The 12,938-nt window shown below is 41.3% G+C and overlaps 1 protein-coding gene across 1 annotated transcript; it reads left to right on the top strand.

Moving 5' to 3' along the window:
• Positions 1-9,555: 9,555 nt before the first annotated feature.
• On the top strand, positions 9,556-11,657 carry LOC127755208 (bisdemethoxycurcumin synthase-like). The gene is made up of 2 exons (XM_052280867.1): positions 9,556-9,858; positions 10,224-11,657. Exons 1-2 carry the CDS (start codon positions 9,645-9,647, stop codon positions 11,228-11,230), a joined length of 1,221 nt encoding a protein of 406 aa, XP_052136827.1. The 5' UTR covers positions 9,556-9,644; the 3' UTR covers positions 11,231-11,657.
• Positions 11,658-12,938: the final 1,281 nt, after the last annotated feature.

Raw genomic sequence — 12,938 nt, 5'->3', positions numbered from 1 at the left:
GCCATGGGCAGGAGCGAGGGCTGAAAAATCATCCAGCAACAACACGTGGTGCCAGATCTATCGAGCGAACATACAATCGTTTCGCTGTCTTAAGCTCCTGGCACAGAAGGGGGCAAACCGAGTGGCTGCTTTCACGCCTCAACGGAAGATCGACAGTCCAGTAGCGCTGCTGGAGCGCAAGCAAAAGAAAGAGTTTACATTTGGATGGCCCTTTGGCCGACCACAGTAGATTAGCACATGCATAAGAGTAGAGGCCCAGAAAGAAAGCATGGTAAGCTACAAGATATACAACTTTACCGACGGTGATAAGTAATAGCCTACGGTTTTAAAAATACTGTTGGTGATTATCAAGTTACCGACAGTATTGCTAATCACCGACCATATAAAAAAAACCGTTGGCCATTTTATGGTTCCCTACAGTTTTTTTATCTAATCTCCAATAGTATAGGTTGTTCCATTACTTGTCAAAACGGGATATCAGCGGCCGGATTATTTTACAGAAATTTTTATTACGTTTTGTACTATTAGACTTCTGTTACTTAGCTTGGAAATTTCAGGAAAAAAGTTGGGCTTTTGTTTACCTCCACATTTATGGGCTTTTGGCCCATAACGTGATAGCTAGGATCAGAGATTGGATCCCCATGCCACTGATTTTTCTAAATCCACGCCATTGTTCAGGATTGGATCCCCACACCTCCGTATCCACTTGCCATCCCCAGAAGCGGCGACGCAGCCGCCTCCGCCTCCGCCTCCACCTCGCCATCCCTAGGAGGGGAGACCAATCATCGCCGGCGGAGGGAACGCGTCGCCCTCAGCTCCGCCTCGACAAGCCCCGTCCTCCGGTCACCTCCGCCTGGACCCGCCTCACCCTCCACTCGCCATCGCTGGCGGCGGCAACGCGCGACCACCTCTACACCGGCAGTGCCCACTCGTGACAACCTCCACTCGCCCCCACCAAGCACTACCGGCTGAGAGGTAACCTCCACTCCCTACTCTTCATTTCTCCAAGCAATTTTTCCGGTGAAATTTCTCAAATCGCTGTGTACAAATCGTGTAATAAGGCAAGCTCAAATTTCTCCTAATCTCCACCCCCATCTGATCTGAAGCAACTAGTTAGATCCCCTAGTTTTTTTGGTTAGATGTTTGTTGTAGCTCCAAATTTAGGGTTTATGGAATATGACCTAGACATGTATTTCTATGACTGTATTGTTAGATTACCTACTTTTGTGGTTTGAATTTTTTCTGAAGCTCCAGATGTGAGACTTAGGAAATATGACCTAGAGTTATATTTCTGCATTTTTATTCCTTTGCAATTTGAAGTCATTATGCAATTAAAAATTAGGGTATTTAAATATGTTTTGGCATGAGCTAGGAATAACTAGTTAGATCTGAGTTGCATAGTTCTCATGAATTTTGTGTCTGCAAGCCTGGATGTGTAAGTAAATGGTCATAGTATCTTAACTTTACTTTGTGCAATGATGGACTGTACAGAATCAGAGTTTGCTTGAGAGATCTAACAAACTAATTTTTCAATATCTAAATCAAAATTTATCTGTAGAGCATATCTTTAATGCATATTCTATTTTTTTAAATCAACCAGTGTGATGTGTCAATAAAGCTAGTGGTTTCAGCTGAACATTTAGGTCAAGTTTATTTCCAAATCAAGTACTGATAGAACACTGCTACCTTTCCAAGTGAGTCAATATAGTTGTGCTTCAAAATCTTATAGTACCATATAATATTTCTTTCATTAACATTTTATTGAGCCCTAGAACTAATTCTAGGAATGAGTTTTAATAGGGAACACTAACTTATGAATTGAAGATTCAGTTTCATATATGGAGGAAAACCGTAGTTGGATGTATAAAGAACGGAAAGGTAGGTTATACAGCCAAGTCTGGGCTACTGGGGTAGATCAGTTTGTAGAGCATGCATTTTCATTACCTGAGGCATTGAGTGATGGGACATCAAGGTGTCCATGTAGGAAATGTGTGTGCTCACACAAGAGAAAGAGAGAAGAGGTTACAATGCACTTGCTGCAGAATGGTTTCCAGCAAGGATATGAGCGATGGATCTTTCATGGGGAAGAATTACATCCACATAATGTTGAAGACGATGAGGCTGTTGAGGAGGTAGATAGAATGGATGACATGTTGGTTGATGCAATTGCGGCAGAAGGAGTGTTTCCAGAGGAGGAACCATCACCAGCAGTAGCACAGTTCTATAAATTATTGGAGGATGTTGATCAACCAGTCCATGAGAGCACAACTCAAACAAAGCTGTCCATTGTTGGTGGACTTATGACCATAAAGTGTCGCTACAACCTGTCTGAAGCTTGTTATAATGAAGTCACTGCCTTGATACATGACATTGTTGGGGATGTGGTGGCAACAAAAATCCCTCGGAATTTCCACTTGGCAAAGAAGCTTGTGCAAAGCCTTGGAATGCCCTATAAGAAGATTGATGTGTGCAAAAACAATTGCATGCTCTTTTACAAAGACAATGAAAATAAAGATAAGTGCACTGTTTGTGGGGAGTCCCGGTATGAGGAGACAGCTACTGCAAACCAGTCCCGTAAAGTTCCAAGAAAAGTTCTTAGATACCTTCCAATTACTCCAAGGCTACAAAGAAGGTACATGTCAAGTGAGGTATCCAAACATATGACTTGGCATGCAGACCATGAAAGTAGCAGTTTGATGGTGCACCCTTCAGATGGTGAAGCATGGAAGGAGATTGATAAACTATATCCTACTTTTTCTAGTGAGAAGAGGAATATTCGGTTAGGAATGGCTACAGATGGTTTCACCCCATTTAGCCACACCTCAACATCTTACTCTTGCTGGCCAGTATTCATTATCCCCTATAATCTGCCACCTACTATGTGTATGAAGGAGAATAACTTAATCCTTGCACTTGTCATACCAGGGCCGGAACATCCTGGGAAGAATTTAAATGTTTTTATGGAGCCTTTAATAGATGAGCTACTGCATTTGTTTGAGGATGGAGAAACTACTTATGACAGTCATTTGAAACAAAACTTCAATATGCGTGCAGTTCTGTTATGGACTATACATGATTACCTTGCATACGGAATGGTGGCATGTTGGAGTACCCATGGGAAGCTTGCATGCCCATATTGTGGTGTAGACACCAAGTCATTTCAGCTACGACATGGTCGAAAGCCTTGCTGGTTTGATTGTCACAGAAGATTTCTTCCACGTAACCATTCATTTCGCAAGAGTGTAAAATGTTTCCGGGCAAATAAAAAAGAGACCGATGAACCACCAAGGCGCTTGACAGGAGGTGAAATATTTGCACAACTCCAAGGACTTAAACAAGACGAAACAGGAAAGAGTACCTTTGAGGGATTTGGTGAATCACATAATTGGCTCGCGGTTAGTGGATTATGGAGGCTGCCATATTTCCGTAAATTGCTAATCCGACACAACATAGATGTGATGCACAATGAGAAGAATGTTGCTGAGGCAATATGGAATACATGTTTGGATATTTCACACAAGACGAAGGACAACATAAAGGCACGTCTTGATATGGCTGAAATCTGCAACCGTCCTACATTAAAGTTGACAAGGACAACAAATGGTGGATGGAAGAAGCCAAGAGCAAGATTTTCTGTAAGTGAGGATGAAAAGTTAAGAATTCTTAAGTGGATTAAGGAATTGAAGTTCCCGGATCAGTTTGCTGCTAATTTGAGGAGAGCTGTAAACTTATCTCAACGCACCATGATGGGACTGAAAAGTCATGACTTCCATATCATCATGGAGCGACTGCTGCCGGTTATGCTACGTGGGTTCATACCTGATAATGAATGGAGGAACTTGGCTGAATTGAGTTTCTTCTATAGGCAACTATGTGCAAAAGAAATCGACCCTAAGTTGATGGACCAACTAGAGAAGCAGATTCCAGTTTTACTTTGCAAGCTCGAGAAAATGTTTCCTCCAGGATTTTTCAATGTGATGCAACATCTGATCATACATCTACCTTATGAGGCTAGAGTAGGTGGACCAGTGGCATACCGTTGGATGTACTTTTTTGAGACAGCTAATCACAAACTTCGGCTAAAAGTGGGTAATAAAGCTAGGGTGGAAGGCTCCATAGTGGAAGCATACACCGTGCAAGAAGTCACTGATTTTGTCTCTCTATATTTTGCAAGCCATGTACGGACTAATTGGACAAAGTCCTATCGGCACCATACTAGTGGAACATGTGTCCAGAATGATGACTGCACTCTAGATGTGTTTAAGCACTCTGGCACACTTCATGGGAGAGGCACTCCACGAGACCTCACACAAGAAGAGCTTAATGCTGCGAAACTATATATATTGACAAACTGTACGCAAGTTGATCGTCTACGAGAGTAAGTGATTCTAGTATACATCATAGGTACATCTGCCACTATCAGAGCCATTAACCATTCCTACTTTTAGGTCCTTCGAAAAAGAGAAATTGGAGGAGCATCCTGGGCTAGATGCTATGGGCCTAGACCAATTGACACGAGAAGAATTCATCGATTGGTTTAAAGATACTGTAATGCCCCACTATTCTCCTATTTTTAATTCAATGTTCAAGTTATTTTTCTAGACAATAACATATTATATCATTATATTTTAGTGCCGAAATGACCCAAGTGTGGATGATGACTTGCGCAACCTAGCTATTGGCTGCAGCCCACGTGCCTTCTCATATGACTCATATGACGTTAATGGCTATCGATTTAGATCTGAAAAATATGAGAGATCCCATGCAGGATTGAGAACTGTAAACACAGGGGTTTGTTTGACATCCTTCACCTCAGACAACAAGGAAATTGATTATTATGGCGTCATTGAGGATATAATCAAGTTGTCTTACAATGCTGGTCGAAAAATTAAAATAGTTTTGTTTCAATGTCGTTGGTTCGACCCTATCAATGGTGTGAAGTCTATTCCAAATCTTGGTTTAGTAGAGGTCAAGTCCACCTCTAGGCTATCAAATTTCGACCCTTTTGCAATGGCTTATCAGGCAACACAAGTATTTTACTTGAATTACCCATCTGATCGGAGTGATTTGTGTGACTGGATGGTAGTTTACAAGATGCGACCACCGGGAAGCTTTGCTGCCAATATTTTGGATGAACTATCCACTGAAGATGATTTTTTTCAAGAGTATGGCCTGCAAGATGCTTTAAATGTGGATATTGGGGACTTGGTTGATGAAGGTACTATAGCAAGGAATGAATCAGATGACGTGATTGATCCACTTGATCTCGAAACAATTGAAGCACAAAGTGCTGAAGAGGACTCTTTAGATGAGTTATCTAGTGATGATGAGCTTCATGTGAATGATATGCTTATTGATGAATATAGTGATGAGGACAATGAGCATATTAATGAACAAAATGTGTGGGGAGAATACGACTATGATGATTACTAGGATATTCCTAAAAGTTCATTAGGTAAATTATTGAGCATTTTTTAGCATGGCAACTTATTAAATGTTATAGAAATATGATATTTGTTGAGTTATTTCATATTCACAATATATTTGACTTTTGATTCAATAGTACTGTTCAAGATATCAAGATCTTTATTTTTTTAAAAAAAACTAATGTGATGCAGGATGAGTGGACGATTGTGTCATCGACCAAAGTCAACCACTTCAGTTGCTGCAAGACCCTCTTCAACATCATCAAAAGAAGAACCATGTTTATCATCATCAGTTCAAAAAGCACCACGAAAAAGGACAAGTGCTGGTGACCGATTGCCAGAGAATGAAAGGCCACTTATCAAGCCAGTTGGAAAGTAAGTGAGCTGAACAAACCTCCAATTTTTTTTCAGATATAAGGCGGATCTTGAAATCTTTCAGGCCATGTTTTTCCATAAAATAGGAGGCAGCTAGCAGCACAAATCTTGCAGAAAGCAAATTATAGGAAGAAAAAACCAGGATTCATAATGAGAAAAACGTCATTCATTCATAGCCTTACCCATTCTGTAAATGATTTTTAATGTACTACCAAGATGTAGTTTGATATATCAACATTGTCTTTTTTTCCCCCTTATGAAGCACAGAGATGCTTCATCTATTCATTTCATTCTACTAGGGAAAATTAGTTCAGGGTAATAGACATTGGGTGCATATTGACATGTTTATTTCATATATCGACAGGGAGTGGGAAGTTCATCCTTTTCTGAATTCGAGAAGAGTAGCTCCAGTCCTAGGAGCTTTACTGAAGTTGTTCTACCCAGATTTGGTAGGTCCTAAAGGGCAGAAGAGGGTTGCTAAGAGATGGGAAGATTACAAATGGTCAAAGGACGAGGAAACACCATCGGCAGCCTCAATAGTCAAGCGGGAGTTTTGGGTAAGCTTTTGCAATTCATTATGTATTTCAAATTCACATTATTTTGCTGCCCTCAGATTCTTATTGTATAACATGTATGATTTTTGTATAACATGTATTAATTTTGTCTTATAGCTTCGGTTTAGATTAGCTCCTGGTGTGAACTTACGAGAGGTTGACCAAGTGCTTGACGATAATATGAAGAATTTGGTAAGACAGATGCTGTGTGAAATTAAAAGGGAGGCCTTCAAAAAGGTTTACGAGAAAAAGAATTTCCTAGAAGAAGAGGATGAGGAAGGTAACTTATGGCCAAAAGTAGAGGAATTGATTGCTGTGAAACCAAAAGACTTTGCCACTGAAGCTGCATGGCGTGCGTTATGCATGTATTGGAGTACACCAAGTTTCAGGAAGATGTCAATGCGTGGCAAGGAGAATCAGTTGGCAGGAGGTTACACTGTATACCATCGTAGCGGATCGCGTGGCTTAGTAGGGACACAACAATTCCTAGTAAGTTTTCTACTTTCTCTTAATTTGTATGGCTCCTTATCCACACTGTTGTCACATTTTTCAGAATAATTTGTTTAGTACAAAATAATTTGTTCTGCAATAGTTGGCATTCACATGTGTTTTTGTTGTCTTTGTGAACAAATTATGTAGAAGACCAAAAATGGAGTTGATCCTGGGCAGGCAGGAGCATGGCATCATCAGCACCGAATGGAACATGACGGGCCAAGAGGGCTCTGCTGTGAGAAAACTGCTATTTTTTGGGTTAGTTTCCCTTGTTATCTTTTGTGAATTCTTGAAATTTGTCATATTTGTAGGATCTGTACCAAGACTTTAGCTAATGTTGAACATCTTTTTTTATTAAAAGGCAAAATATGATAATGCAATGAGAGAGAAATACGGTGAAGATTGGCAAGCGAAGAATCTAGACATAGATCATGCAGTTGTACATGACATATCAGGTAATAATCAACTCAATTAACTGTAGTGCAAGTAATTCTGAATGTGTATAGAATTAATTACAATTGTTCCTGTTTCATTTATGTTGTATAAAAATTATGTAGTTCAGGGCTGATATGTGTAGCTTGTGTCTTTTCATTCCTAACCTTGCTACATTATATATAGCTACTATATGTTTTTCTGAGCAATTTATTTGTCTAAATTATATTTCTAGGCCTGCCGCATGGGAGATTTGCAATGGGAGATAGTGTAGTCAGTACAAGTGATGCTGATTCTATCAAGTCCAGGAAAAGATCTCACCCAAACTCACAAACTAGTGGTGTGTCAAGTACAAGAACTTCCCTTTGGCATATGGAGTTGACCCCTGAGTGGCGTGCTGGCGTTGAGCGTGTTCTTCAGGTATGATCAAATCCTTTACTTAGGCAAGTGATTTGTTTTTCCAAGTGATACTCAATAAAGGAAACATTTTTACATAAGTTAGGCACTTGCTGAGAAAATTGGGATGGACATTAGCGGATTAATGCAACCTGATTTACAAGCTGGTACTGAGTGGTGTGATGGTGTTGAACGTGTACTCGAGGTTTGTTTCTCTTTACATAGCTTGTCATATTTATTTTGAGCCTAGTTCTTATATATATATCTATATAATATATGTTACAGGCTATGGCGAATATTATTCCAATTGACATAAGGGCATTGTTCTGTAACAAACCTCCTGGGAAGGTAATAAAAGAAATAACTATGGTATACAGAGTTCTATGAAGAAATCATATGCCCTGATGCTAGATTGGTTGTGTACATAAATGGACTAGTATCTTTATGCTATCTTTTATGTTGTGAATGGTGTTCTATACACATTTTTTAGAAGAAATCATATGCTTTGTACTTCTGATGCCGGTAATAATTATGTTCGCAAAATTATAATAGTTGTACTCTTAGAGTTGATCCCTATTTAACCTGTGCTTTCCTGGATTACACAACATGCTGACTGAGGTCATTATCAACCTGATATGGACTAAGAACATTAACTTTATGTATGTCTGATCATGGGAGAACAATAGAAAATATTGTACTGCTTTGAATGCACTTTATGCTGGCAAATTCTAATGTTCCCATTGACTTTGATGCTCCCTGTTGCTTCCATCAGTTTCTATAGTCTGTACATGTTATGAATTGATGATATGAATCACAATTTTTTAGGAGTAAAATCTTGGTTAAATGTTTGTGTATTGACAGTACTATAGAAGTTGACTTGCCATTATAATCTGGGTGAATTTTATCTATGAATGAACAGTCGTCATCAAGCTCAATGTATGGTGCATCAAGCTCCTCAAAAAGAAAAGCATGTGAATTAAATCATGGAGATGGTGGTTCTGTTCATGATGATGTTAGAGACTATGGTGTTGATCATGTTGATGATAATGGAGAGTATTATGGTGACGATCATGATGATGCTATGCATGGCTGAAGTCATATTCTTGACATTCATTCCAACTGATTAGCTTGAGATTCATTAAGAAAGCTATTTGTATTAAGCCAAATGTTTGGCTAATTTTACTATACTGATTCAGTAGTGGAAAACTCACAATATTTGTTTGGTCATGAATCTTGTTCATATTTAAACTGCATTACTACAAAACTTTCAAAATAAACTTCTTAAATTACGTCGGGAATCCAATTATCCTGTAGGGAATCCTAAAATCCGTTACCGAGACTGTAACAGAGATCCATGAAACCCCGACGGTCTTACGGTCGGCAATATTCCGTTGGAAATTTAAAGGCCAACGGTATATAGAATCACCGTCGGCGAGTTGACAAATCCCCGACACACTCATTCCCGACCGAGAATTCCCGACCGTAAACTGTCGGCTACAGCATTCCCTACAGTTTTCTGGGATTGCCAACGGTAATTTCACCGTCGGCAAAGGTTGCATGTCATGTAGTGAGAGGAGTTTGCCGATCGCTCGTCTAACGCCAGACAAGCCGATCCTCTTAACTTGGGTGAGCTGGACGTGACGCACAAGATCCTATACCACCGAGAATTGCCAGATGACAGGGACAGTAAGAGTACCGCGGATGTCGCGAACCAATAATCCAAAGCATGCTGATTTAATTACAAACTCCTGTCCCAAGCATGCACCAATAATCCAATATAGAATTAAAGTCGCCTCTGCTCGATCAACTAACTGGCCAGCTTGCCTTTTTATATAAACGGTTAATCAACCTGGTCTTCGATATCGACCAATAAACAAAGGAATTACTAATAGCAAGTCGCCGCTACCTTGCCCCTGCTGCCTCGTTACCACACGAAATCACGAAGGGAGAAGGCTGAAGAATAGCAACCATGGCTACTCCTACTGCAGCAAGCCGCCGTCCGGCCGTCACGTCGCCCCGCGGCGGCGGCGGCGACGGCCATGGCCATCGCCACGCCGCCGTGCTCGCCATCGGGACGGCGAACCCGGCGAGCTGGGTGACACAGGAGGAGTACGTCGACTGGTACTTCCGGGTCACCAACAGCGAGCACCTCGCTGATCTCAAGGCTAAAATGAAGAGGATATGTAAGTATTTTGTACATTCTTATGTCAAAACAGAGGGATGTATCATAACAACATTCAAATTTGACGTGTGCTAGGAATATGAGTGAATTTTGCCCGTGATCTTTTACATCAGTCTAAGATTTCTATGTTGAACTAGCCGGTATACATACAACTTTATAATGAAGGGTAGCATTAGATTAGCTCATGTAAATCTGATTTTGTTAGTCAATTAATATGCTAGAATTATTGAGTAAAGTTGATACATTATTGGCTACTGAAAAAGTGAAATTACCTTTGTTTTTTTTATAATAGAAATATTTTACATCTCCAGCTTTTGCCATGAGACGAAATTGCCCTTGTTTGCATGGCTTAATTCCTTCTTGCAGGTGACAAATCCGGCATCAAGAAACGCCATTTCCACCTCACCGAGGAGCTGCTCGCCGACCACCCGGACTTAACCGACCGCGCGCAGCCGTCGCTGGACGCGCGCCTCGACGTCGCCGCCGCCGCCGTCCCGGAGCTCGCGGCGGCGGCGGCGAGGAAGGCCATCGCGGAGTGGGGCCGCCCGGCCGGCGACATCACCCATCTGGTCGTCACCACCAACTCCGGCGGCCACGTGGTCGGCGCCGACGTCCGCCTGGCGAGGCTCCTCGGCCTCCGCCCCACCGTGCGCCGCACGCTGCTGTACCTCGGCGGCTGCTCCGCCGGCTCCGGCGCGCTCCGCCTGGCCAAGGACCTCGCCGAGAACACCCCCGGCGCGCGCGTCCTGGTGGCCTGCGCCGAGCTCAACCTCATCGCGTTCCGCGGCCCGGAGGATGGCTGCCTCGACACGCTCATCCTGCAAGGGATCTTCGGCGACGGCGCCGGCGCCGCCGTCGTCGGCGCCGACCCGGTCGTCCCCGTCGAGCGCCCCATCTTCTACATGGCGTCCGCGTCCCAGACCACCATCCCGGGCACCGAGCACGCCATCACCGGGCAGCTCAGGAAGGGCGGCCTCGACTACCACATTGCCCACGAGATGCCGTCCCTCGTCGGCGAGCACATCGCCCACTGCGTCGCCGACGCGCTCGCCCCGCTCGGCATCGGCATCGACGTCGACGTCGACGGCGGCGGCGGCTGGAACGGGCTGTTCTGGGCGGTGCACCCCGGCGGGCGCGCGATCCTGGACAGCGTGGAGGCGCGGCTGGCGCTGGCGCCCGGGAAGCTGGCGGCGAGCCGCCGCGTGCTGGGCGAGTTCGGGAACATGGCCGGGGCGACGGTGTTCTTCGTGCTCGACGAGCTGCCGCGCGCGCGCGGCGAGGGGGAGCGGCGCGGCTGCGAGTGGGGCGTCGCCGTGGCGTTCGGGCCGGGCGTCACCGTCGAGGCGATGGTGCTGCGCGCCGTGCACTTCTGATCCTTGAAGCTCTCTCAATTTCATTTCGGAAATAAAATGATTCTGTTGGAATTTATAAATATTTAATAAAAAAGAGCAGGTTCAGCTAAGGCTGTTCGAATTTCACTTTCACAACTTTTCACTGCAAATTTAAAACTTCGGTGCCCTCCAATTTTTTTTTTTTTAGCAATTCGAAACGTTAAATTCTGTTTTGATGGTGATCAACTTTGAACATTTGTTTCCCAACTTCGCTTTTGCTCTTGAGGTGACGGGCTGGTGTTAGAGTATTAATCGATGTATCTGTCAAAGAAAATTAATCGATTAATATCTGTCTCGCAATTACGCAAGCATGCAATTGTCGTATGAATATAGTCAAACATTATTTTACTCAAACATTATTTTACTGGAACACATGCATGCTTGCGTAATTACAAGACAGATATCATTACCGGAGATACATGTGTAATATGTGCATTATTTAGTATGGAATTGTTAATCCATTAGTATACGACACATTTTTCTGTACGCCGGCCCTGGTAGATTCCAGACGGCTGTAAGTGAGGCCGCCTGAAAACTTAGGGTTGATTTCTATCGAATCCTTCACTTTTTCTATTAGAAACATAGTACAAACGTACACGTCCACAATATACACACGCACACTCTATTTCTATGAGCACCCAAAAAAACTGTCAATATATCTTTAAATTTTAGCTTTTGGCCATAAATTTCTACAAACTCATATAGTTTAACATCATGCAATTTATATTTCTATATTTATCATGAGAAACTATTCCATACTCATGTATTTGTTAAACTGCACATATATTTATAAATAGGATGACTAGGTAGTGCAAGGTAGTGATTTAGTCCTAACCGGAGACCACGTCATCCCAAATATAAATCCCCTTTAGCCTATGGTGCATGCCTTTTTTAATCTCTTTAATGACTTATATATATTTTAAATCACATATTATTTTTAAGATCTATTTGCATCATTGTACTTCACATAAAATATGTGACAAAACAAGATCCATGTTGAATATATTCAAACATTTTATTAATTTAAAAGTAATGTATTTAAATTGTTGAAGTAACTACAATAGAAGTTACTCTCTATAGCATTTGAAGTAATTACATTATGACTGAGTTGAAATAAGAAATTATGTAGAGTAAATTTACAACCAAAATGTAGAGAAGATTTTTAAGTAAATACATTTATGAAAGTAAACTCAATAAAGTCTAAAAGTAATTTACATAAATCATAAAAGTAATTTAGCACAAAATGAAAGTAAGTTGTTACAATATTAGAAGTAAATTCATTGCTGGGAGAAAAATATGGTCTAGCTAAAATTAAATTTAAAGTCCACAAATTATAGAATTGACTAAAAGCAATAATAAAATAATCAACTTAGAGCATTATGAATATATAAGAAGCAATTTAGTTAAATGGAAAAGTAATTTATATATATGATAAAACTAACTTACGTATATAATAAAAGTAATATATAAATATAAATATTTTTTCATCATAATATAAGCTTGTAAGATTTTATTGTAAATATTTAATTACAATTAACACAATGGGGTAATTAGATTATTAGATTGGATAAGAAATTTGAGAGAATCTTCTATTATATACTAAAAGTCCATTAAATTTCCTACAAACGCTCTCAAATTACCACATATGACTCCTACAAACGCTCGTAAACTACCACGTGGCTCCCTAATA

Source organism: Oryza glaberrima, chromosome 11, assembly GCF_000147395.1.
Source record: "Oryza glaberrima chromosome 11, OglaRS2, whole genome shotgun sequence".
Lineage (NCBI taxonomy): Eukaryota > Viridiplantae > Streptophyta > Magnoliopsida > Poales > Poaceae > Oryza > Oryza glaberrima.
The sequence above is the reverse complement of the archived record's forward strand: the minus strand, read 5'-3'. Positions and strand labels throughout refer to the sequence as shown.

Excerpts from the sequence above, each read along its gene's own strand:
- LOC127755208 (XM_052280867.1), top strand. The coding sequence starts at position 9,645 with ATGGCTACTCCTACTGCAGCAAGCCGCCGTCCGGCCGTCACGTCGCCC. Across the intron at positions 9,859-10,223 it reads GGCTAAAATGAAGAGGATAT|GTGACAAATCCGGCATCAAG; the intron begins GTAAGTATTTTG and ends TCCTTCTTGCAG.